Source organism: Herpailurus yagouaroundi, unplaced genomic scaffold, assembly GCF_014898765.1.
Source record: "Herpailurus yagouaroundi ecotype Mexico unplaced genomic scaffold, PumYag 215, whole genome shotgun sequence".
NCBI lineage: Eukaryota > Metazoa > Chordata > Mammalia > Carnivora > Felidae > Herpailurus > Herpailurus yagouaroundi.
In genome coordinates, this window is record NW_024412446.1 from 11,049,763 (window position 1) to 11,076,230 (window position 26,468).

At 44.7% G+C, this 26,468-nt stretch overlaps 2 protein-coding genes and 1 non-coding gene across 4 annotated transcripts in view; 1 reads left to right on the plus strand and 2 right to left on the minus strand.

Annotated features, from left to right (window-relative positions):
• LOC121017346 (olfactory receptor 1D2) overlaps positions 1-12,698 on the plus strand; it is a 29,046-nt gene extending 16,348 nt beyond the window's left edge. For both annotated transcript variants that reach the window (XM_040455548.1, XM_040455549.1), the window contains one exon: positions 9,837-12,698. In XM_040455548.1, the coding sequence (XP_040311482.1) occupies positions 9,845-10,786 (942 nt within the window). In that variant the 5' untranslated portion in view covers positions 9,837-9,844 and the 3' untranslated portion in view covers positions 10,787-12,698. The remainder of the gene's footprint in view (positions 1-9,836) is intronic.
• LOC121017391 (U4 spliceosomal RNA) lies at positions 3,412-3,557 on the minus strand. Its single transcript, XR_005784737.1, has one exon. It is a non-coding gene; the product is annotated as a U4 spliceosomal RNA (small nuclear RNA).
• Positions 12,699-19,129: 6,431 nt separating the features above from the next.
• Positions 19,130-20,089, minus strand: LOC121017384 (olfactory receptor 3A2). The gene has a single exon (XM_040455617.1). It carries the CDS (start codon positions 20,075-20,077, stop codon positions 19,130-19,132), a length of 948 nt encoding a protein of 315 aa, XP_040311551.1. The 5' UTR covers positions 20,078-20,089.
• Positions 20,090-26,468: the final 6,379 nt, after the last annotated feature.

Here is a 26,468-nt window from a genome sequence, read left to right on the forward strand (position 1 = left end):
GGTTCTCAGAGAGACGTTAAAAATAATCTAAACTGGGGCGCCTGGGTGGCGCAGTCGGTTAAGCGTCCGACTTCGGCCAGGTCACGATCTCGCGGTCCGTGAGTTCGAGCCCCGCGTCAGGCTCTGGGCTGATGGCTCAGAGCCTGGAGCCTGTTTCCGATTCTGTGTCTCCCTCTCTCTCTGCCCCTCCCCCGTTCATGCTCTGTCTCTCTCTGTCCCAAAAATAAATAAACGTTGAAAAAAAATTAAAAAAAAAATAATAATCTAAACTTTTACTTACTCTGTGGCTTCATTGGGTTGCAGAGACTTTCCCTAGTGAGCGATTTCAGCATCTTAGTCAGAACCTGAAAGCCAAAAGAAGCAGAAATTCTCTGGAGCCTCATTAGTGAGGAAGCAGATGGAGCCTTGAGGCAGTCTGATGACTGGTTCTGGTGCGATTCCCCTGATGCCACTTCGCAGCCTAATTCCTCAGTTCCCTGGGGGGTTCCATGGAGCCAGCCCTGTCTCTGGGTTCCAAGAGAATCCAGGCTGAGATATCTTGTCTTTGCACAAGTTTATGTCCTGGTCCCAGGAGACCTGGAAACCAACTTCTCCCATATGTGGTGTAGCTCTGTGACCTCATCACCCAGGGCAGGGATCGACACCCATTAGGTATCAGCAAATGTCTGCAGATAAAAAGTGAGTGCCTGAATACTTGACTGAGGACAAGGGCCTTGATATTTTCCTTTAAGTGCTCATGAAAGCGTATGGCATACTGTCCAGATGTATTTGTCAACTCATGTTCAAAGAATTAGTTAAGGTTGCTTCTTTGTGTCTCTGTGTAGCTTTGAGAGACTTAAAGTCCTGGTGACTAGCAATCATGTTTCTGGAGGACTGTATGTCAGTTTTATCCAATGTCATGCTGCTCTGAGGGACTTCAGAGACTCCTCCGGATACTGTTCAAGAAACTCCCAATCCCAAATGTATTGGGCAAGCATCCATGGACTGTAGTAGTTTCTCAGTGATTAGCATCTGAGCTGAGGAGTATGGAGGAAGCCAAATGTTGCTGAATGGAACCTTAACCAAATAACCTCCCAATAGGCAAACACTAGCAATGTCTTCTAGGCCCCAAATCTTGGGCTGGGGCCTGCAGACCTTGAGAGGAATGAGTGATTCTCACCCAGAGATACCCTAGATCTTGGTCCATTGGGAAACAAGCATAAGTAAATATCACCTCTAATCCCATCACCCAGAGACAACTGCATGCCACATATTGGTATATTTACTTTTAATATTTTTGTGTACATATAGAAAGTGTTCCTTCTTGTTGTCTTATCACATAAGAAATTTCATGCTCATAAATGTGTTGCCTAATATTTCACCTGTCATAAGTACCATCATATGCTTAAGCATTTCCTAGTTGATGGGCATTTAAGCTCTTTTATTTTTATTTATTTTTTTTTTAAATTTTTTTTTCAACGTTTTTTTTTTATTTATTTTTGAGACAGAGAGAGACAGAGCATGAACGGGGGAGGGGCAGAGAGAGAGGGAGACACAGAATCGGAAACAGGCTCCAGGCTCTGAGCCATCAGCCCAGAGCCTGACGCGGGGCTCGAACTCACGGACCGCGAGATCGTGACCTGGCCGAAGTCGGACGCTTAACCGACTGCGCCACCCAGGCGCCCCGAAGCTCTTTTATTTTTAAAGTTATAAACAGTATTGTGATGGATATCTTTGTTTATAAGCTGATTCCATTTTGAATGATTTATCAGGACATGTATCCCTAGCCATGGAATTATAGGGTCAAATTATATGTCTCCATGGCTCTAATCATCTTTTCTTTTCATTTGAGAGAGAGAGAGAGAGAGAGAGGGAGAGAGCATAAGAACTGGGGAGAGGGGCAGAGGGAGAGAGAGAATCTGAAGCAGGCTCCACACTCAGCACAGAGCCTGATGTGGGGCTTGATCCCATGACCCTGGGATCATGACCTGGGCTGAAATCAAGGGTCAGACCTTCAACGGACTGAGCCACCTAGGTGCCCCTTCTAGGTATCTTTTATATGCTAATGTCTTCCAAATGTGTGCCACCACCTAAGAGGTTTTATACCTTAATACCTTCTTGCCATCTACCCTGCTCACCTCTCAGAAACTCAAACTCTTCTCTATATTAATTCATTATGCTCCCTCCCCAGGTCCCCCAAGTCAGAAATAAAGGATCATCCTTGATTTTAACCTTTCTTGTACCTCTAAGATCCAGTCCCCTCTTGAGGCTTCACGATTTCATCTCCAAACATAGCTAGATCATCTCTTTTCCTATCTCTCCTGCTCCCATCCTAGCTCAGGCCACCTTCCCTACTTGCTGGGCCGCTGCTCTCTCTGCTTCTGTTCCTGTCTGCCTCCAGCCCAGTCTCCTTGCAGCAACCAGAGTCGTCCATTCAACCTAAACCAAACCATCCCGCTCCCCCAGCTGAAAATGCTTCAGTGGCTTCTCGTTGAAGTTATGGCATGAAAACCAGGATGACTTTCTGGCTTGATCTGCCCTTACACACCTCTCCATCTCAACCTGTTCCACTCACAGCCTTGCTAACAAACCACTAGCACTGACATTCTTTCAGCCCTCAAACACACGTCTGTGGTTTTGAAGATCCTGGTCCCTCTCTCTGGAAGGCTCCTTCCCCGACTCTCAGAGGAGCTGGCACCCTCTTGGCCCTCCGGTGGCAGCTTGAACGTCTCTCAGACACACTTTCCCTGACCAACCAATCTACGAAAGTGGCCACTCCTCCTCCAGTTATTCTCTGTCTCAGATTATGGTTTCCTGGGGACACTCATTGTCGTGATTAGTTTTTTCCTTGTCTGTTTGCTTTTAGAAGATCTCTTCTGTACCGGTCTGTAAGCTCCATGAAGGGAGGCAATCATGTCCATCTCATTCTTGGTTTCCCCAGCACCTAGCCCAATGCCTGCCATCAGTAAATATACATGAATACAATAAGAAGGAGGGAGGGGAGACCCCCATAACTGAGGTTGTTTTTTGATGAGGGGTGTTGGTTGTCTGGGCTGCTCCTAAAAGGGGATTTGGCTTGTGAAGACTGAGTGCAAGGACTTCAGCAGCAGCAAGAGCCCAACTCTCCACACTGCCCCCATGGGGTCGCTGGGTGGTGGCACCAACGCAGCTCTGACCACCTCATCATTTGACCAGTGGAGGGCTTGTTATTGTTAGATTTCAAGGGGGGGAAACTGAGGCCTAGAACAAGTCAATAAATGAATCACAGCCCAACTAGTAGTGGAGCCAGGAGCAACCTGAGATCATTGTCCCCTAGCAGTGTGTCTGTGGCATTACTCTGTCCTAGATGGGGACTGCGCATGGAAGTCTATGAGACTTCCAACCATGAAGCTGGAAGCATTTTCCTTGAAATTGGTTTTAAGGTAGTGAGCTCCCCATCAAAGGGAGATACGAAGACAAGACAAAATGTTCTTTAGACAGGGATGCTAAAAATCCAGTTCCTCTATTTAGTTTTCAATTAGCAATAATCGCGCCTCGGATAAACCTCATTGGCTACGATACTGCCAGTGCGCAAAGCTTCCAGTTCCTCTATTTAGATGGTGTGGAGGGGGGTAGATGGGCTTGTTTGAATCTAGAATCCTTTCATCACTGAATCAGTGGTGCTAGGAGTTTGGTAAGAGAGACAACGGGCTGGGGCACCTGGGTGGCTCAGTCGGTGAAACATCCGACTTGGGCTCAGGTCATGATATGCTTCGTGAGCTCGAGTGCCCCATCCAGCTCTATGCCGATAGTTTGGAGCCTGGAGCCTGCTTCAGATTCTGTTGTCTCTGTCTCTCTCTGCCCCTCTCTCACTCGTGCTGTCTCTCTCTCAAAAATAAGTAAACGTTAAAAAATTAAACAGAGAGAGAGAGAGAGAGAGAGAGAGAGAGAGAATGGGCTGAAAGGATCTATGGTTTGGGAGTTCTAAAATCATCCTATCCATCAAAAATAGGAAAGAGGGGGAGTGGGCTGGTGGGGGAGGCAACAAAGTGAAAGAAGAGAGAAGGAGAATCTGGTTTACTTCTTGTAAATAAAACCCATTTCCCAATAGCCTTGTTCATTGGAGTGATTACCCATGTTTGTCAGAAGGAGCTGCCTTGGGATTGCTTCCCTGAGGCTGCCCCAAAACTAACAAATAGGCCTGACATAGTCCTGACTCAGTTGAGACTCAGGCACCTGAGCGCCTTCCTTCCTGAACTTGAGACTCAGGCGCCAGCTCTTGGGTCCCCCAGCCTTGCTGGGGTGCCCACAGACTTACAGTTGGTCTCCTCTATTAGGGGACCAAAGATCCAGGTACCAGCTCCTCTACTTTTCACCTGTACCCTCCAGCCCTGAATCCCACAGTCTTACTTAAGATGCTTCATGTTCTGACTGTGAATTTTCATTGAATGGAGGAGAAAAGTGGAGGCAACAGAACCAGTGAGCTCTAAGACCAGCACAGAGCTGTGGGTAAGGTTTGGACATCATAGCCTCTCTCTCTCTCTCTCTCTCTCTCTCTCTCTCTCTTCCTTTCATTATCTTTTCTCCTCTCCACTTTCTCAGTCACACAAACACACTCACATACTTTGAAAATTCTTCATATAATCTAACTTTTAGTATTTAAAGGTAATTAGCAATCCCTCCAATCTTTTCAGTGCTCTGTTGCATGTAGTTCCCAAGCCTGCAAGGAGGCTTCACGGGTGGGACGGAGAGGCTTGGGGACGTTGCATGGCCTCCTCAAGCTGCTGCAGCTAGGGAGCAACAGAAGAGGTGAGAAAGGCCAGTTTTCCAACACCGTGTTTGGAGCCCTTTTCTGAACTGTGCCTACAGCTTCTGCCCTCCTGCTGAGCAGACCTGCAGAGGGGTTTGTGCCTCTAAGGCCACCTGACCACACAAGTGTTCAACCTGCTGAGTCGTACAGATTCAGAACAGCATTTCTGTACAATCAGAACCACCAGGTGATGGCTAAAAAGGACTTGGTTCTCAGCACAGAGACACCGACTCATCTCAAGGACCTGAACCTCTTTTAAAAATCTGCATCACAGGTGATTCTGATGCACACGAAGGTGTGGGGGACACTTGCCTTGAGGACTAGAAAGCAGATGGGCCAATGTCCCTTGAGTGTCCAGCCCTGTTACCTGCCTCCGACCTCACTCCTATCAGTCGGGAGCCTGAGAGAGCCCTGAATCCAGGCACCCAGCTGGTTGTGGAGGGTGTATTTCCCTGTTCCTCCTTCTCATCATCACAACACGGGGTACACATCACTAGCTCGAGACAGATTAACCTGCACGTTTTCTATTTTATTGTGTAAGAGGAAGCTGAAATTTTAATTTAGCTGTTATTGCAAAAATCTTTGCATATATAAATGAGAAAGTTTTTTTTAATCACTTTGGATGCCCATAATCATGGATATATTTAATGGATTACATAATTTTTTAGAACAGCTTTATTGAGATGTAAGTCAATACTATTAAAATTAACCCATTTAAAGTATACAGCTCAATGGTTTTAATACAGTCACAGAATTGTGCAACTATCACCACAACCTAATTTTAGAACATTTTCGTGACTCCCCTAAGAAGCCCAGTACCCATTAACAGTCACTCCCATTTCACCCTTCCCACCACCCCTGGCAACCACTCGTCTACTTTCTGTCTCTACGGATTTGCCTATTCTGTATTGTTTTTTTTAACATTTGTTCACTTTTGAGAGTGAGAGAGACAGAGCATGAGCAGGGGAGGGGCAGAGAGAGAGGAAGACACAGAATCTGAAGCAGGCTCCAGGCTCTGAGCTGTCGGCACAGAGACTGATGCGGGGCTCAAACACAGGGATCACGAGATCATGACCTGAGCTGAAGTCGGGCACTTAACCTGACTGAGCTACCGAGGCACCCCTATTCTGTAATTTTTTTAAGCAAAATATCTACTGTTGAATGTTTATGTTGTTTCTACATTTTTCCTATTACTAACAAGGCTCTGATACACATACATACACTTTTTTTTAACATTTTTTCTGGCTATAGTCTTAAGATAAATTTCTAGAACTAAAAAGTACTTAATCAAAAGCATGTTCTTTTGTTTGTTTGTTTCCAGAATCACAAAATGACACTGCTGAGTGTACATTTTTCTCCTTTTTGGTGTGTGTGGAAAATACCCAGTAATGTGGAGAAAATCTTTTTCAAGAGTAACTCCGTGTGTGTGTGTGTGTGTGTGTGTGTGTGAAAATGTACTTTATAGCAGATTTCTATGACCTTCAGGAAATACAAAATTCAATTTACAGAACACTGGAAGACCAGGTATAAGCAGTCTGGTATTTGCTTCCATGTTCAGCATGACCACAGTGATTTCTAGCATAAAAGCATCAAGTTCCTGGATCTCAAGTATCTTCAATAGCTGCCAGTCTAATTTAAGACTATTGTGCTTGCTTCTTCAAGAGATACCTTTCTCAATACTTGTGACTTAGCCTTAAAAAGTCCACTTTGCTATTTCCTTGAGGTATTGAGTTAATTAAAAAACTTCTTTCTCTTCAGCTTGACTTACTTGTAATGAAAGCTGGAAAAATTAAAACGTGTTTCACAAGTGAGATTGGCAATGATGAAGGAGGCTGACAGTTTCCATGACATTACTTTGGGGAGTGGGAGCTGAAACTATCTTTTTGGAGGACACTCTGGCAATATGTATGAAAATGGAAAGCATGCATCCCTTTGGCTATAAAAATATATCCAAACATGTATGTACAAAAATATTCACCATATTTCTGTAACAGAAAATGGGGGAAAAAATCTACATATCCATCATCAGAATATTGATAGAAGTATGTGTGGTATTATCATAAAATGAAATAGTATACAACCGTTAAAAATGATGAAAATATTGATTTAGACAATGTTCTCCAGTGCATTGTTGAGTGAATAAAAATGATTTAATGAAAAAACTGAAAGAATTTCACCAAAATGCTAATGGAATCTGGGGTGATTTTTACTTTTTCTTTCTTTTTTTTTTTTTTTACATTTTTCTGTGTTGCTTGAATTTCCATAATAAATTTTTTTGTTTATAATTAATAGATTGCAATACAGTAAAAAGCTAATTTTATTTGGAAAAAATCCATGAATATCTTTAAAAATGTATATTTAAGGGGATGGGTACGTTTCAAATTAGAAGTTAACAATAAAGTGAATACAAGTTTAAAATGGAAGTTAACACAGATGTCATAATAAAGAGTAAAAAGACTGGCACATACAAAAAGAAAGCTATGGGCCAATCCTACTTATAAATAAGAAAAAACAATATGGTTTAATATCAGGAAAGTTATTATCAGTGATAAACAGTGAAAAAGCATCTGATCAAAAATGCCACATCCATATCTGATTATTACAATACTATCATAAATTACAAATAGAAAGATAATTGCTGAATATATATACTCTCTTTTGCTTAAAATCCTTTACGGCTCCTAACTGCACTTACAATAAAATTTTAAAACCTTAACAAGACAGCCTGCTCTGGACCCTGCTGGCCTGCATGACTTCATATCTCACCGATACCCTCCTCACTCTGCCACACTGGCCCTTACTTATTCTGTAGACACAGCAAACCCTTCCTCAGGGACTTTGCACACACATCGCTATCTACAAGGCTCTTTGCTCAGGACTTCATAAGACTGACTGCTTTTTTGTCCTTCTTTGTCTCAACAAAAAAGACATCAAAATATGGGAAGTGGTTATTTATCTCCACTTGGTAAATTAAATCCAGTCTAGTTATATCCTCTCATTTTTTTGAAAGCTTTTATTCCACTTACAGTAGATTTTCAAAAGAAAAAAACACAATAAACTGTTTTAATCTTAAATACTTTTTTTAAAGCTTATTTATTTATTTTGAGAGAGCATGAGTGATGAGGGGGTGCAGAGAGAGAGAGAGAGAGAGAGAGAGAGAATCCCAAGCAGCCTCCACACTGTCAGCACAGAGCCCTACGTGTGGTGTGGCTCCATCCCAGGAACCATGAGATCATGACCTGAGCCAAAGTCAAGAGTCAGTCACTTAACCAACCGAGCCAGCAAGGTGCCCCTAATCTTAAATACTTTTAAACTGTTTTTGGTACAATATGAAATGTTGGTCTAATGTTTTCCCTTAAATAGACAGCTATCCCAATACCATTTATTGAATAACGCAATTTAAAGTACTACCCTAGGGGTGCATGACCTGAGCCAAAACTAAGAGTCAGATGCTTAACTGACTGAGCCACCCAGGCACCCCAGATCTTTAAATGTTTCTAGAGTATTGTAAGATGATAGAATTTTAAATAAGACATAGACGTTATTCCTGTAATATTAGGTATGCCAGAATGGAAGTTGCTGGAATGACTGAATTGCGTAAAGATTTTCCCCATTATGTGTTTGTGCCTGTTATTAGTTTGTTGTTAACTTAAAATATTATATTTTTAATTTTTGGAGGAGCCTCCATACTGGGTTTAAAAAAAATTTTTTTTTTACGTTTATTTATTTTTGATAGAGTAAGACAGAGTACAAGAGGGGGAGGGGCAGAGAGAGAAGGAGACACAGAATTGGAAGCAGGCTCCAGGCTCCGAGCTGTCAGCACAGAGCCCGACATGGGGCTTGAACCCACAAACTGCAAGATCATGACCTGAGCCGAAGTCGGATGCTTAACCTACTGAACCACCCAGGCGCCTCCATATTGTGTTTTACAGTGACTGCATCAGTTTGCATCTCCACCAACAGTGCCCTAGGGTTCCTTTCTCTACATTCTTGCCAACACTTCTTGTTTCTTGTCTTTTTGATATTAGCCATTCTGAATGGTGTGAGGTGATATTGTGATTTTGATTTACATTTCCCTGATGATGAGTGATGTCGAGCATATTTTCACGTGTCTGTTGGCCATCTAGATGTCTTCTCTGGAAAAACATCTATTCAGGTCTGCCCATTTTTTAAAATGGGATTGTTTGGGGGCGCCTGGGTGGCTCAGTCGGTTAAGCATCCGACTTCAGCTCAGGTCATGATCTCGCGGTCCGTGAGTTCGAGCCCCGCGTCGGGCTCTGGGCTGATGGCTCAGAGCCTGGAGCCTGCTTCCGATTCTGTGTCTCCCTCTCTCTCTGACCTTCCCCCGTTCATGCTCTGTCTCTCTCTGTCTCAAAAATAAATAAACGTTAAAAAAAATTTTTTTTAATGGGATTGTTTGGGGGTTTTGGTGTTGAGTTGTGTAAATTCTTTATATATTTTGAATATTAACCCTTTATTACATGTATCACTTACAAATATCTTCTCCCACTCACTAGGCTGACTTTTTGTTTTGTTGATGGTTTCATTTGCTGTGCAAATCTTTTTATTTTGGTGTCGTTCCAGTAGGTTATTTTTGCTTTTGTTTCCCTTGCCTGAGATTTCACTTACACATAGAGTATAAAAACCAAAAGAAACAAACAAAAAAACTCACCAAACAGACTCTTAAATGCAGAGAACAAACTGGTGGCTGCCAGAAGGTGGGTGTGTGGATGGGTGAAATAGGTGAAGGAGATTAAGAGGTACCAATTTCCAGTTAAAAAATAAGCCGCAGAAATGAAAAGTATAGGATTGGTAATATAGTCGATAAAATTGTAATAATATCATACGGTGACAGATGACTACACTTACCGAGGTGAGTGTTGTATAATGTATAGAATTTTCAAATCCCGTTGGACACCTGAAACTAATATAAATTGCATATCAATTATACTTTGATAATAAATTTTTAAAATTATAAAATTTAATCTAAGACATTTTAATTCTAATGAAATAGTTAATTTTGCTTATTATGAATGTTCATATTCATTGGTGCCTATGTTGCGGACAGTTGGGAAAATGCATGGAAGCAACCAGAGTAGAGTGTCCGAGTTCCTGCTCCTGGGGATCTCGGAGAGTCCTGAGCAGCAGCGGATCCTATTCTGGATGTTCCTGTCCATGTACCTGGTCACAGTGGTGGGAAATGTGCTCATCATCCTGGCCATCAGCTTTGATCCCCGCTTGCACACTCCCATGTACTTCTTCCTGGCCAACCTCTCGTTCACCGACCTCTTCTTCGTCACCAACACAATCCCCAAGATGCTGGTGAGCCTTCAGTCTCAGAACAAAGCCATCTCCTATGCAGGGTGTCTGACGCAGCTCTACTTCCTCGTCTCCTTGGTGGCCCTGGACAACCTCATCCTGGCCACAATGGCATATGACCGCTATGTGGCCATCTGCCGCCCCCTCCATTACACCACGGCCATGAGCCCTGGACTCTGCATTTTGCTCCTCACCTTGTGTTGGGCACTTTCTGTCCTCTATGGCCTCACCCACACCCTCCTCATGACCAGGGTGACCTTCTGTGGTTCCCGGAAGATCCACTACATCTTCTGTGAGATGTATGTCCTGCTGAGGCTCGCGTGTTCTAACACCCAAGTCAATCACATGGTGCTGATTGCCACAGGCTGCTTTATCTTCCTTACCCCCTTAGGATTCATGATCATGTCCTATGTCCGGATTGTCAGAACTATTCTCCAAATACCCTCAGTGACTGGGAAGTACAAAGCCTTCTCCACCTGTGCCTCACATTTGGCTGTGGTCTCCCTCTTCTATGGGACACTTGGTATGGTATATCTGCAGCCCCTCCAAACTTACTCCATGAAGGACTCAGTAGCCACAGTGATGTATGCTGTGGTGACCCCCATGATGAACCCTTTCATCTACAGCCTGAGGAACAAGGACATGCATGGGGCTCTGGGAAGACTGCTCCTAGGGAAAGCCTTCCAGAGGTTGACATGAGGTAATTTGGGGCATTGAAGTGGAGACTGGGAATTTCCTCTACCATGTGCAAAGCATTATCCTATGGGAGACACATAAGTGAGTGGGACATAGCTCCATCTCAGAATAAGCTCATATATCTGTGATGAAGAAAAGACACCTACATGTAACCCAGAGTTCCCCAGACCTCACCAGCCTTGGCAATAAATAAGGTTATGCTAACGTGAATACTAGAATTTTGCAGGATCCTGACCATAGGATCACAGTGCCACCCTCCCAGCCTTTCAAAATATGCCCAGTTATGGCCTGGGGAGGGGTGGGTCTCTGGTTTTCTCTAGCACACATCCACTCATGGTTCTGAGCTCTGGCCCTCTCTAAGGGGCCTGATGCCTATAAGCCACTTGGAGAAGAAGACTTGTACCACTCTGTGGCAGATGCACTGGGTAGGTTGTCCATTCCCAGCTCTGCTGGCCACAGCTCTTACTGCTTAGGGCCAACCCATATTCTCTCTGGACACAGACCCTACTGTTCAGGCAAAGCTTGCAGACAAGTGCTTCTCCTCCGCTCTGGGTTGGTTTTCATCTCTTGGGCTTCAAAGCAATAGTTGACTGTGTTTCTCCTGCTTTCCTTTTCCCTGTGGGAAGACCTTAACCTTGGGCAGTCCATCCTGTCCTTTGTTATTATGGCTCCTCACTCCATTGCCTGTCCCATCTCTCCTGCTTGCTACCACTCTATCCTTCACTCAGAATAAAGCTCCCCAGCTTATCAACACATGCATGAACAGGAATGGCGGTGGAGGCAGTAGAAGGCAGGAGGGAACTGTAAGACTCAATCTCTACTTAGGCTCCAGCCATGTAAAATGCAATGAATGGAAACTGAGTAGCAACTGGTAAGTCACTGAACTGTGGCAGTTCCAAAGAAAGAGCAATCCTTTGCAGATGAATCAGTGGAGCCAGATCAGATTTTGACAGATGGGGAAATGAATTGATTTGAGGTTCAATTCATTTAACTGATAATGATCAAGTGCCTCTTAGGGGGCTCAAACTGGGTTACAAACATGAACCAGGAGTTCACAATAGACGGGAAGAAGAATATTTTAATGCGATGGCTGATGGCAGTGGTCATGCTCTGCGTAGGAGGGTTGAGGGGCACGGAGGACGAAAGCCTAGCTTGGCTTGTTAGTGAGGGAGGATTCAGGGAAGGCTTCCTTAGGGGGTTGACAGCTGGCCTGAGACTTAAGTAATGCCATGTTAAGAGCTACCCAGGGAAAGCGGGACAAAGTAAGATCACTGTGACAGAGGAGGGGAATGGTGTGGACGGGAGTCTTGCTATCTGCTCAGCCAGCCAGCACTCTCGTCCCAGCCTTACCTATACCTGTGTGGTCATGGAAGTCACCTCACCTGGCTAAGCCTTGTGTTCTCATCTTTTTGTTGAGTACGACAGCATCATGTCACTCAGAGGGTAGCCGTGAGGAAAATGAGATAATGTGCAAAAGCCCTTAGAGGAATGCCTGGCCCATAGCCAGTGCAGTTGTTATTAAGCAAGAACAGGTGGACAAAGACAGAGAGGCAGGAAACAGCCCGACAGGTGAGGGGAACGTCCTAGCCGAGTGTCCTGGGTGAACAAGCAGCCGCCAGTGGGAGGGACTTCAGATGGCCTCAAATGCCTTGTAGAGGAGCTTGAGATGAGTCTGCAGACAATGAGGTACCATGGGATGTTTGTTAGTTTTAACTTTTATTGTTTTTATTAAACCAACAATGTACACTTCTGGCAGAAATATTAAAATCAAAGTAAACCCCAAATAATTACCTGTATTTCTACTGCCCCAAGCAGCTATTTGGTATAAATTCGATTTGGTATAAATTCTAAACTTTGACCTCTGGTAATTATATATAATCATATTTTTTTCCGAATAATTCAAATTGTCTTGAAACTTGCTTTTTCACTTAATAATACATTTCTAGGTCAGTAAATATTCAGCCGCATTACCACTTACTGCCTACGCAGCCTTTCAGTGGGTGATTTAATGAAGACAGCAGAATTCATTTAACACTGTTGTTCAATATTTAGTTGCTTTCATTTCTCCCCTTGTTTGCAACATGGCAGTAAGTGTCTCATCTGTACCTCTTTGTTCCCTTCTTTGATTTTTTCCTTAGGGGAAATTGGTGAAATGGAATTGCCAGGGCCAAATGCTTTATTGTTCAGAGTCTTTGATATATTTCCTGAATCACCTTCCACAGAGGTCATAATGACCTGGACTTTCACAAAGAGGGGTCACAAGATCTTGTTTCTATTTTGTTTGTATTTATGGGCCTTGTGGGATCTGGGAAGGAGAGGAAGTGCCTGAACTTTTAAGTACAACCTGCAAAAGCAAAAGCAACATTGTGCTCCTTTAGCAACATTGTTCTACAAAAGCAGACAAGGTTCCTGGTGAGTTCAGCTTCTGACCTGTCACTGTCAGCCAAGCTGTGCCCACGAGAAAAAAAAGCCTGTCTGCCTTTTGACCATCTGACAATCCAGGGGAAGGCACTGGAAGGCAGGCACTGGCCACAAGCAGGCTGCTGCAGTGGGTGCATCACTCCCTCCCTGCCTGGTAGGATGGTGTCCCTCAGGAGCCAAAGTTCTGGTCCACAACAAATCACTTTTTTCTTGATCATCCGGAAGGGATGACATCCAGACCATAGGAGTATCTGCCTTGGACACATTTAGCCGGAGGGGGAGGGGCCGCTGGTGCTTCTGTTTTCTTCTTTGCCTCTTCACCCCAATAAAAATATCTTTTATTTAAAATCCTGAGTGTTAAGAGTGCTTACTTTGGCCTTTTGAGCTGTGGCCGATTGTGAGAAGCTATTAGTACCACAGGACCTGTAGGCATTTTCCCCACAGTCTAGTTAAAAGGCCTGGGACATAAACTCTGATTATACAGAAGTTCCCCTTAAGTGTGGTTTTGCTTTCTGTGGTTCCTGGTACCCACGGTCGAAGCAGATGATACTCCTCCTGACCTCAAAAGGTCAATAGTCTCCTAATACTAGGTCACAATGTCTATGTCGTTCACCTCACTTCATTTCATCGCGTAGGCGTTTTATCATCTCACATCATGGCGGGGGGGGCAGAGTACAGTTCAATAAGATACTTTGAGCGAAAGACCACATTCACATAATTTTTGTCACGGTTTATCATTACAATTGCCCTATTTTATTATTATTTATTATAATTGTCTTATTTATTATTGTTGGTAATCCCTTACTGTACTTAATTTATGAATTACACGTTATCATAGGTATGTATGTGTAGGGAAAAAACAGGGTATACAGAAGGTTCAGTACTGATGAAATTAGGAAGTGGGCTTTGTGAGTAAATGCTAAGAAAGAATTCTTGAGATGTTTTTTGGTACAAAAAGGTGATTTAATTATAGCAGGGGACAGGACCAATGGGAAGAAAGAGCTGCACCGAGATTGTGAGGAGGGACTGATAATGTATTTTTAATCTTGTGGAGGCAGGGGGCTAGAGATTAAAATAAGTTTCTAAGGAATTTTAAAGCAAGGCTTTTAGGGCCTTGAGGGGCTAGCTGCTGTTATGATAAGGTTACTTTTAGCCTTTACTTTATTATTTTTTAATTTTTATTAATTTTGAGAGAGAGAAAAAGAGAAAGAGGGAGGGGAGAGGGAGAGAGAGAGGGAGACACAGAATCTGAGGCAGGCTCCAGGCTCTGAGCTCCACGGCCCATAAGATCATGACCTGAGCCAAAGTTGGGCACTCAACTGACTGAGCTACCGAGGCGCCCCTACTTTTAGTCTTTAATGAAACAAAAACGTTAAGGAAGTAAGGCAGCCATGAGTTCCCTGGGAAGGTCACACTCTGCATGTTTCCGGTTTCTATCAGTGGGCTGCAAGCTGTAAGAAGATTGAATTTAAGCTACATTTCTCTTGTCTTTGTGTTCCTCATTGGCCTATTTCCTCTTATGTATTACTTCCAGAAGGTACCATGTTGGAAGCCCCATTGAAAAGCTGGAGTGTGTACCATCCTTTGCCCTTTGTCAGGTCTTACCCCCACTTTCCTTCCTCCTCTCCGGCTCCAGACGCCCCATGGAAGCTCTGCTTGTGGCCTCTCAGCCCCTGTCTTGGAATCAGCAAATGGTTTGTCGGGAAAGCAGTGCAATTGTCAGCAACGTCTCTCTGGGATTCCTTGCTTTCCTGTGTTTTGGCCCCTCAGGTTACTTGGTAGATCTTTGATGCCTCTCAGACTTCCAAGGGCAAGGATGTTTATTTCTTTGCTTGACTGAGAGAGTTTTGACACAAAATTAACAAACCTTTTAGAATTTCTTAAAAAAAAAAAAAAAAAAAGGAAAAGAGTTTTATTGGAGCCCAAGTGAAGCCTGCTGCCCGGGATACACAATCTTCACAAAGATGAGTGTGCTTTGGAAAAGGAATGTTTAATCCAGGGTTATATATGTTTTTTGTTACATTGAGAGTTACAGTCATCATGGCCAAAGACGTTTCAGAAAATTAAAACCTTTATCTTATGCTTTTAGTATGTGCAAGTTCATAGGCTTCAGAGGTACAGGAGCAGACACAGAACTTAGGAAGATTTTTCCTCTTATCTTTAGTTTGGAATGTTTCTTTTAGGTTATTTGCTAATGAAGCAGATGTACAATGTGTGCTCAGGGCAGAAAGATTGCCCATGCTTTGAAGTTGAATGAAGTCATTGTGATCTTGGTAAAGGTATAGCTTCCCTGGGAGCCCAGGAGCAGGGCCCACAAACATTAAAAGTTACAAATTTTCTTTATCAGGAGCACTTGTAGAGCAGTCCTTCTCAACCAGAGTTCCTCAGGAATTCAGTTCTAGTAACCTAAGGTATGCATTCTATGTAGTAAGTTAACTTCTGTCCTGTGCATCTAGGATGTTGCTAGCGATGGAGCCTTGGGAGAATTGAAAAAAATTGTCCGTTTTGAGAAAATTGACAAAATTGTCAGAATTAAGCACAGGGCTTAATTCTGTCATGGAAACACAGTTGTGAAATGCTAGTATAAAGCATCTTATTAAACTAGCTTAGACCACATGCCCACGGAGAATCATCACTATGGCCAGGCCAGTGATAAATGCTGGTATCTCCACTCTGGAGCCACAGGGTGGAACCCATTCCCTAGAACCACCTGGATGCCAGAGGGAAACTGGGAGCTGATAGAAAGGCAGAACTAAAAATCAGAAAGACCATGAATGTTCACTACAAACAATTACCAAATCAAATAGAATGTAGACTTGAGGTTTCCACTCAGACTTGGAAGTCGTTAGTCATCCTCAAAATAAGAAAAAAGATGAGCAACCAAAAAACAACAACTCTTTTTAGATCTATCAAATAACTGAGGTCGCATAAATAAAAAATGAACCTTTGCTGTTGAGAACCCCCGAGATTTTAGGGGCTGTTTGTCAGCACAATGTAAACTAGCCTAGCTTGCCTGCTATAGATGGAAAAAGTCTTTTTTTTTTTCACTCAAAGCGAGACGCAAAATCATAAAGCATTACAGGGAAAGACTATGAATCTGAAAATAAAGAGCCACAGTGAGAGGCAAATGAGCACTTATTTGGGATTAAAGAATCGCAATTCAGAGAGTGCAGATTCCGGTAGAAATCCAAACAGCCCTGCTTGTAGGATGAAAGCAAGGGGCTTTTATGAGGAAAAGGAAGGGGCAATTACATGAGTTGAAGAAGAAAAGTTTTCTATCGGGTGGGAAAAGGATGTCTTTTAAGCATGTAGAGGTGGGGATTTATTGGCACCTGTGCATTTAAAGGTCATGCTTCTTAATGCGTCGTATGTGTAATTAGCCTGTTAAATCTCCACCCGTGGGCATGACTTTTAGTACAATAATGAAGGAGAAAGTGAGTGAAAGGTCAGCTCTAGGGTCCATCTTGGCACAGCCTGGTTTGGTCCTGTCTTTGCCAGTCTTCATAGTTGAGTCATTCCTTTGGTAGGCATCCTGTTTCCACATTCCTGCAAGATATGCTGCTACTCAAGGGGCATAGAGTGTCAGCCATCAAGGAACGCTGGACTTTGCAGTTAGGGCTGAGAAGACCAGAGTCCTGTCTCTGCTGTCTTACCAAGGTCTGGGGACCTTTGATGGGTAATAGATAAGACTGGTCATGTCAAATGCTCATAGGTTAGATGGAGTGGTGGAAATAATGATAATGTCCTCAAAATATTTTCTGGGTTCAGCCCTAGGAAAAAATTCACTCAGCCTATTGTGATCAAGGGTCATTTAATGTGGAGGAGATGATCTTGTCCCAGCTCTTTAAGGTATAGGTTGGAACAAGTCCAGCCAGAGAAAGGAAATTTCTAAGGTCTCAGAGCAGTGGTTACAACCCACATTCCTGATTTTTACTCATAAGAATTTTGCTTGTTCTCTTTAACCATGAAGTGTTGGAAGACCCAAGAGTATCAGAAAACAGACATACTTCAGCTGTACTCCTTACACTGTACTGGCAGGCACTGCCCCCAAAGGCAGGAAGGCTGATAACTTGACTGGGCCAGTGGGGTTGTGGGGAATGAACCCTGAGCACACACCTCCACCCTCCTTCTCCCCGGCCAGCCCTACTCTCTGTTCTCCTAGGATTGGCTCCTAGTCAGAGGAAGCAGAAGAGGAGTACCGAGACTATTCTGCATCATTATACCTTCAGCAAAACTTCAACTTCCTGCCTCCCCTGCCCAGTTAGAATGAGGGGCAGGGGAAACCCAACAATAACATCAAAGGTGCTAGTTATTACATGGCCACATGCTGATGGGAAGTGTTTCCATACTAGGAATGTTACTCTCTTCTCCGGTCCCATTCATTCTTCACTTTTTCCATACTTATCTCTGAGCTCATCAGCATTCCTGAGGCATCTTGCTTGATCATTCCAATCATCCCATCCTTTCTCATCTCCTATTCTCTTGTTTCCTTCCCCTAATTTCTGTCCTTCCTTCTCACCCCTTCTGCTCACCATCTTATCCCATCCCTCACTGCATCCTCACAGTATGTCTTCATTAATCCACTCCCACTCCTGTCCTACCTCCCACACTCTTGTGTTTTCTTCCATCCTCATCTCAGCCCATCCTCAGCTTCATGGCTCCAAGAAGAGATCACAGGGAAGCCAGGCTCCAGGTGTAGCCATGGGGCAGATTTAGGAAGGATACATTGGAGGGATGGTAGAATTGCTAGGACAGGGTAAGTAGCCTTCCAAGGAAGGCTGGAGAAAAGGTGCAAATCGGAAATGGATGAGCTGAAGGCTGGATAAACATCAAGATGAGGAAATTCTCTGGATTGGAGCTGTACTGATGTACTAATAAAGCTAGAGAGAGGAATCACTCCCAGAAACTTCATTTATGGGCATTTTCTGAGCTAGGGGGTTTGGGAGGGGAAGATAAGATGTTGGAGGAGAGGGTTATATTGTACATTCCTTGCTGAAAACTCGAAGGACCTGGTTGGCGTGTAAATGCTTATTCTTACAAAGGCTTTATCATATCTGTGAACAAGGGGATTCATCCAATAAGAAAGACATGGCAGGGGGTGGAGATGGGACATTGCTTTTTTGACCTGGAGATATATCATGTGTGTATTAAAGTGGTTTTAATTTAGTGAGCTATTTCTCTCTCTAGACCCTACCTGTCCACTAAACATTATATTGGGTTCTTGTGTGATAGTCAAGAGAAGGAATGGATTTTTTTTGGAGGTGAAAGGTGAAGTGTAGAATAGGATAATCTTGGCACTGGGCCCATGGCTTAAAAGCTCTTTCTGTACTCTGACCTAGATGGAATCTTATGTCCCCACCAGGGAAAAAAACCTTCACAGCGACATTACTGGTTACTTGGGTTAATTGGTTACCTATTATCCAAATAGCCCTTCCTTATACGCCATTGCTCTCCAGAACTACTGGGCTTTCAAGGCCTCAGCCTTACTCAGAAAGTGAGCACAGCCATACACAAGGTGGCAATTGAGCTGGGGCACTTGCTCAGCAGAACCTAGCTTCATATCTGCCTATCTTCTTTATTTTTCTTTAGAGCCCTTATCGCTGTGTGATATTCCATATATGAAGCTTATTTATTTTATGTATTTTGTCTTTCTTCATGAAAACGTGAGTTGCATAAGTGCAGAGACTCTTGTTTATTTTGTTTACCAGTTCCCTAGGAAAGCATATGGATCCTAGAAGCAATTTAATAAATATTTCTTGTATGAATTAATGAATGAATTACATAGCATTTCTTTGCGGGACACATACATCACACAAATCTTCAGGCAGTTAGAGATATGATTATGGGCCATTTTCTAGGTTACTACCTTCACGGGAAGTTTTCCTTAACCCAGGAAAGGCAGGAGAGAAGGGACATTGTCAAACCTTAAGTCAGTGACTGCTTCCCCACAAGTACCCGCCACAGGGCGCCCTGAACATCAGGATTTCTAAGACTGTAAATGAGAGGGTTCAGCATGGGGTTGATAACAGTATTAAAGACCCCAACCCCTTTATCCTTTCCTGAAGACTCCTCGGAACCAAGACGCATGTAGTTGAAGATACCAGTACCATAGAAGAGGCAAACCACTGTGAGGTGGGAGCCACATGTGGAAAAGGCCTTCTTTCTACCTTCCACTGAACGGATTTGTAGGACTGCAGCTGCCACGTGTGCATAGGACACAGTGATGAGGACCAAGGGGGTTACAGCCATGAAGGCTGCTGCTACGAAGAGCAGCAGCTCATTGAGTTGGGTGCTGGAGCAGGAGAGCTGGAAGAGCTGTGGGAGGTCACAGTAGAAGTGATTGATCACACTGGGACCACAGAAGTTCAGGGTGGTTAGGGTAAGAGTGTGATTTAATGCATTGGTGAAACCCAAAGCCCAGGACACAGCCACCAACATCCTCTGGACTGTCTTGCTCATTCGGGTGCTGTAGGTGAGGGGCCGGCAGATGGCCAAGAATCGGTCATAGGCCATCACTGTCAATAGGAAGCAGTCCATACCAGCCAGGAGGTGAAAGAAGAAAAGCTGTGTGAGGCAGGCTCTATAGGGAACGGTACGCTTGTGGGACAGGAGACGGGCCAACATTGAGGGAACAGTGACGGTGATGCACCCAACGTCCAGCACCGATAAGTTCCCCAGGAAGAAGTACATGGGGGTGTGGAGTTTGGGCTCCACCAAGATGGCGGCCAGGATGCTGAGGTTGCCCCCAACTGTGAGCAGATAGGCAAAGAGGAAGACTACAAAGACCACAGACTGCAGCTGTTCTGTTTCCACTAGGCCGAGTAGAATGAACTCAGTAACAGATGTCCTGTTAACCCCAACTTCTGGTTCCATGAGTTTCTGTAAGGAAATGTCCCAGGAGGGGAGATATCAGTTCACTCCAATTTATTTATTCAACATTAATGCTTTAAACTACCCATGTTAAAAACCCCAGGTAAGTTCTCAGCTGTCTGGGTGATGATATTCCCACTCCCCAAGTTACACCTCATCACTCACCTCCTCCATCAACTCAGTGCCTCTGCTCTTAGCTGAGATGCCCCAAACCATCATCACTTTGTCCCTTCCATCCTCTCCTGGTTGAAAGGGTTGAAATACTTGGGGCATTGGGAAAATGAATTAAGATAAAAACAGACAGTGAGATTATGATGGATTTCTCCATTTTACTCTGGGGCATCAGTCAAAACCAATAAGCAGATTTTACAATAGAAAAATTAATGCTATTTCCAGAGAAACCAGAAAGCATTTGAAAATCTTGGCTTCAGAGCTTCTAGAAACAAAACTCAAACAAAGATAGCAAGACTCAGCCCCGTGATTGCAGACATCAGATAGTTGAACCGAGTATATTTATCCAAGGTGAGGAACGTAGGGCTGAAGTATAAATTCAAAATCCTTAGGTCAATAAGTTGCTGATGTTCTTGATGCCAACTAAGACTTTATAACAGCTTAATTTAAAATTATTTATTGTTTTTATAGTATCTGCTACTCACCTCTGAAATCAAAATTGCAAGCATGACCTCTGGGGCAGCTGCAGCTGGGTACCGTTAGTGTTCTACATCACACGGCCACCAACCTCCCACTTATTCTTGACTCGGACACAGCGGTTTGACCACTCGCTCTAAGGAGAGATCCTCAGGAAGTAGGCACATACTTAGAGAGGCAGATTGAGCCACGTTTTTCAGATATTATAAAAGATCCTGGTTAAAAAAAAAATCAATATTTCTCTATTGCTGATGGGATGAGCAGAGCTCGAACTTCCTAAGAGTAATGTTATTCCCTTGCATAGAATACACTGGAATCAGAGGGAAGCGGTTGGAGTCTAGTGACTCTAACAGAAGGGGAAAGGGTAATGGGTTCACATGAAGGAAAACTTAGATGCAGTGATCTCTAAAATATGCTTAAAATTCTAGGATCTCCAGATAGGCGAGAAGGAGGACCAGTCACAGGCAGCTCATAATTTCTGAAATTGATGATTGATCAGTGCTTTGCAAAGGACAAATCAATGGATGGACCACAGCTCTGTACATATACTACATAAAGAGCAATGAACTACTCTCTATTTTCCTTTTTCCACGTAAGCATTAGATTGTGACTGTGTCACTTTCTACCTCCGTGCTCATGCAGTTTCTCTGCCTGCAATGGATCCCTTTCCAACTCTACATCCCAAGTGTTTCTTTTTTTTGTTTTTTAATTTTTTTTTTCAACGTTTTTATTTATTTTTTTGGGACAGAGAGAGACAGAGCATGAACGGGGGAGGGGCAGAGAGAGAGGGAGACACAGAATCGGAAAGAGGCTCCAGGCTCTGAGCCATCAGCCCAGAGCCCGACGCGGGGCTCGAACTCATGGACCGTGAGATCGTGACCTGGCTGAAGTCGGACGCTTAACCGACTGCGCCACCCAGGCGCCCCATCCCAAGTGTTTCAAGACTGAAGGCTGGCTGCCTGGGAGTTCCCACTGTCAAAAGCACCCCTGTCTCTCTGTCTCTCTCTCCTAAGCTCTCACTACACATGATCTCATGGAATTTATTACCATGTATCTTCTAGCTAAGTCATTTCTCTATAAAGTGTATCTCCCCTACTTCTCTGTAAATGACATGAGAACCAGAAGCAGGTTTCATTCAGTTTAACAATATTAATACTTATCATACTGCTTTATATATAGTAGGTACTCAGTGTTTATTAAATAGATAAATAGATGGCTCAAGCATTCATAGGATTGCAGAGAAAGAGAGCATCAGCGTGACCTAGAGTTGTCATGGAAGATTTTCGGGACATATTGGAACTGAGGCTAGACTTTTGTGAATTAGGATGAATTACAGGAGGTGTAGAGGCATTTAGCATTCTCAAAGCATTGTCCCAGGTTCTCCCTCCTGAGCTATTACAGCTCCCTGCTCTGGAACTCCAAAGAATACCTCCATGTTCCTTTTGATGGAAAGGCTCAGCAGGACCTGGGACTGGGGTGAAGGTTTAAGGCTGCCCGATGCAATGGGTCGTAGGCAGTGAATCAGACTCAGTGAATCCCGCTCTCCTATGCTCTCCTAAGAGTAACAGAGAACAGGCTTCCAAGAAATGGGGGTATGGGCGAAGGGGTCCAGAAAAGGAGCCAGGATCTTTGGGTCGTAGCCTAAGATCTTCCCATAAAACAGTTTCTTTTTCAGAGGCAGCAATTGTACCTCATGAAAAGTCAGATTTGAGCTGATGGCAGCAACAGAGGCCCCATCACTGTTTTGGAAGAGCAGGGAAAGAACCCCTGAGTCCACTCACCTAGGCACGGGCGTAGACACAAGGGAGGCTCTTCAGGAAAGGAGATGAGGAGTTATGTAGATCCACGTATCCGCCAGAAAGGAGGTAAGGAACTAGATACAATAAATCAAGGAAACAAGCTGATATTTTCTGTATCCTAGCATTAACCCTTACAGTGTTATCCCTCCAAAGAGGGAGTAGACAGATGGGGAGAAAGACAAGTTGTTTCGTAAACAACACAAGCCCTTCCTAAACATAGCAACCGTGCCTCACATCTTCTGGTATTCAAACTTTCTTTTAAAAAGATGAACAGGGCTTTATCTCTAGCCATAGCTTCATAGCAAGTAGTTAGAGACGGTGATATAAATTCCATTTAATGGTAGGGTCACTGAGGTCCCAGGACTTGTTCACATTCTCAAGCCACCCAGGAAACTAGAGGTATAAACGGGACTAGATATAGGTTTGCTAAGGGAGGGGTATATTTCTCAGATGTCAACCCCGAGCGGAGCCACTGAGCAGAGATCAACTAATTTCCAGACTTGTCTTGGGCCTGGGGTGAGGAAGGAGCCCCAAAAGAGAGGCAGGAAGGAGAAGCGTTCTTCACACCCAGTTTCCTCATGAGTCCTCAGAAATGTGGTGTTTTTTCCCCTCAGGGCCTTGTTAGTGGGAGCCCCTGGGACTGTGTCTTAGGCACCCAGCAGTGTCTCTGGAAATGGGGATCGAAGAGCCATATTGGGCTAGGAGGCCTCCTGGGGAGCTGTCTGCCAATATGACTATCTAGGCCGGGCTCTGAGAGATGGAGAGCCCTGGTGAAGGCGGCAGACTAGTAAACAGAAGATGCAGGAGGGTTAAGGAGGGCGTTCCTCTGACACCTATAGCCACCACTACTTACTCAACACTCCTTCCCCAAGAGAGGGTCTCTGTCTTCCCCCACCAGAGGAGCCTTCTGCAGTAGGAAATGCACTGTGGACAGACCTGTTTTCTGGCGTCCGGTGGTTGACTTTGGACAAGCTGCTGTACCCTTTTGATCCTCAGTGTCCTTATCTGTGAAATGGGCATATCCTCTACCGTAGAGCGTTGCTTGCAGATTAAATCACGTATGATTCACTAAGCTGATGATGGAAGTTTGGCAACACATCAGCATATCAACTGATAACATTTGTGGGTGTTTGTTAGGCACATGGTAATATGTTGCGTACTTTTTGCGCCTGGGTCCCTGTCATTCCTCACAACACCTCTAGGAAGCACCTTGTGGCAGACACATCAGATGTCTGCCTCACCTCTCCCTCAGCCTTTCTTCTCGTTTCATCTGCAGCTGGGTCGGACAGTTCCCCTCAGGCTTTTGCTTGTGGCAGGCCGACAGAGGGTAGCCTCTTCCTTGGGATCCTTTGATGCCATGAATTTTGGCGGTGGGGCTGGGCACTCGCTAGGTCTGAGCATGAGTGCCCAGAGTGCAGAGAGCACCTTGACAATAGGAAAGGGGAGCCAATGGGTAGACACCCCAACAACCATTCCTCAGACAATTGTGGGAAGCATTCCGTATTCTCATGCTCAATCAAGTCTCTGCTGGACATCTGTTGCAGAGACTTTGGTCCCTTGGTCAGGGACATCTCTTCTTCATTCATCTCACTCTCCTCTTAACCCCTGTCTTCCTCCCCGGGATTCCTGCTCCCTGGGATGATTTCCCAGTTAAGCCACACGCGCATCTTGTCTCAGGCTCTGCTCTGGGGGGAGCCTGACTGAGACAGCTGGTACTGGGAGTGGCCCTGGGAAGCAGATCCTGCAGATGGAATTCTGCACCTGGACCGTTCGCCACTGCTGGGGGGAAAGTGGGCTTGGTGATAACCGTAGTTTCATCACTGAGACTCAGCTGTGGTATGTTGGGATGAGGTACAGGTGAAAGGAGAAACACTGGGCCACGTTTTAGCACCAGCACATTAATATGATAGTCATGGAAAGTATAAGAATTGCGGAATTTTAAGAATTAAGGGTGGGTCACTTCTGTTAACTTTCCCAGAAGCCTGAAAAAACAACGCAAAGCCCAGGGGAGCCAACATTCAATTCAGGGTATGTCACGAAAGCCTGAAAACTTCCTTGGCACAGCTCATGAGGCATTACTCTTCTGCAGCCACAAGGAGAGAGCTCTGAAAATCAGGCATCGGACCTGATTGTAAGGGTGGCAGATCCACACGGGAGCTTAGGGGAGTCTCCTGTGCTAAATCCAGGGCCAGGCTAAGGAAGGAGTGAGACCCTGCGTCTGGGGATGGGGAAGTTTGAGAGGTTGCTCATGAGAACTGCAAACCCCCAGACTCTCCCGCAGTCACTTGGCCAGAGTATCCCTTCCCCTTTGCTGGTGGAGATCAACTTCCTTGTGTGTGTGACGGCCACACAAACACCTCATAGGAAGCAGATGTCTACAAGATGATTCTTGTCTTCCTCAAGAACTTTTCCCAGGTCTCCTCCATGCCTCCAGAACAATTGGGATTATGTCTCAGCATATTCTGAGAAAGGCCGATCCCACTCACGATGCCAGAGAAATAATTCACTCACTGAAAAGAATCTGACACTAGGCTGAAACAGGGCCCCCTGGATATTCAGGTCCTAAGCCCTGAAATCAACCCTTTGGAGATATGATGTGATTGCTAAGGGTCTTCATCTGGGAAGATGATCCTGGACCATCCAAGTGGGCCCTAAATGTTATCACAGGAGTACTTAGGAGACAGAGGCAGAGGGATGACTACAGAAGAGAAGGCAATGTGAGGCTGGAAGTGGAGAGGGAATGAGGGAACCACAGGGTAAGGAAGGCCAGCAGCCACTGGCATCTGGGAGAGACTCAGAATGCGTTCTCCCCAGAGCCTGTGGAGCAAACTTTCTCTGCTGCCATTTGAAGGTATCCCTGTAGGACTCATTTTGTACCTTTGGCCTCTGGAGCCATGAGAGAATAAACTCCTGTTGTTTTGAGTCACCAAGTGTGTGGTATTAGGTAGCAGCAGCCATAAGAAACGAATACACTCACCAGTGCAACCCAGCAGGAACTGGAAGCTCCTCTTGTTGACAAAGGAGAGATGTGGGAGTGGATCATGAGGACCAAAGGGGTGGGTGGAATGTGAGGCTGAATAGCGAGAGTTCATTGACGAGGGAGCACTTTTCAGGATTCAAGATTTAAAATCCTGACAGGATGCCTGAAGCTGGTCCTAGTAAAGTGCCAAGATGTCTCTTTGAAGCTAGATGTTGGTTATAGGGACTCTTCAAAGATAGGTTGGCATGCCTGTCTCTGGGAGTGTGTCTTCCTCCAGGTCCTTGTGGGCACAAGTGTTCCCAGGCCACTTTAATCTGCAGTTGGACTGAGGTCTGTGGGGCAACCTCTGGAGGCACAGTAGCATGTGTCTCCTGGTGGGTCTTTGGACGAGCGGGAGTATTCCTGGCCCATGACTGTGAGGTGCGGAAGCCAGGTTCTAGGGCCTTTTCAGCGTCTGCAGTTGGACCGGGGTTTGAGGGTCTGAGAGGCATATATGAGCGTGTCTCCTGCATTGTCCCTAGCTGAGCGGGACTGGCAGCTGAGAGGGCTGGAGCTGCTTCAGCATCCACAGCCAGGGTCAAGGTTGGCGGGGCTGTTAACCAGGGCACAGGTGGGTATGACTTCTGCTGGGTCTCTCGGCAGATGTTGCCACTGATGGGACCAATGACAAACGGGGCCAAGCTGAGTTCACAGGGGGACAGAGCTGCTTCTAGGTTGTAGCCAGGACTACTGTCAGCATGACAGCCACCTGGGCGGATGTCCTTCTCCAAATATACCTTCTTAGTCTTGGGTTCCACCAGGGTCTCACAGTCTCTTACCTAAAGCCCAGAGCCCCCACAATTTTTCTGTCCAAAATATTGTTGCTGAGGGGGGAATCGAGTGGGGATCTCCTCTTCTCTCATTTCGCTGGCTGCTGTTGTATATTTGTGTTTATATTTGTATTACATTACACATATTATACATAAAC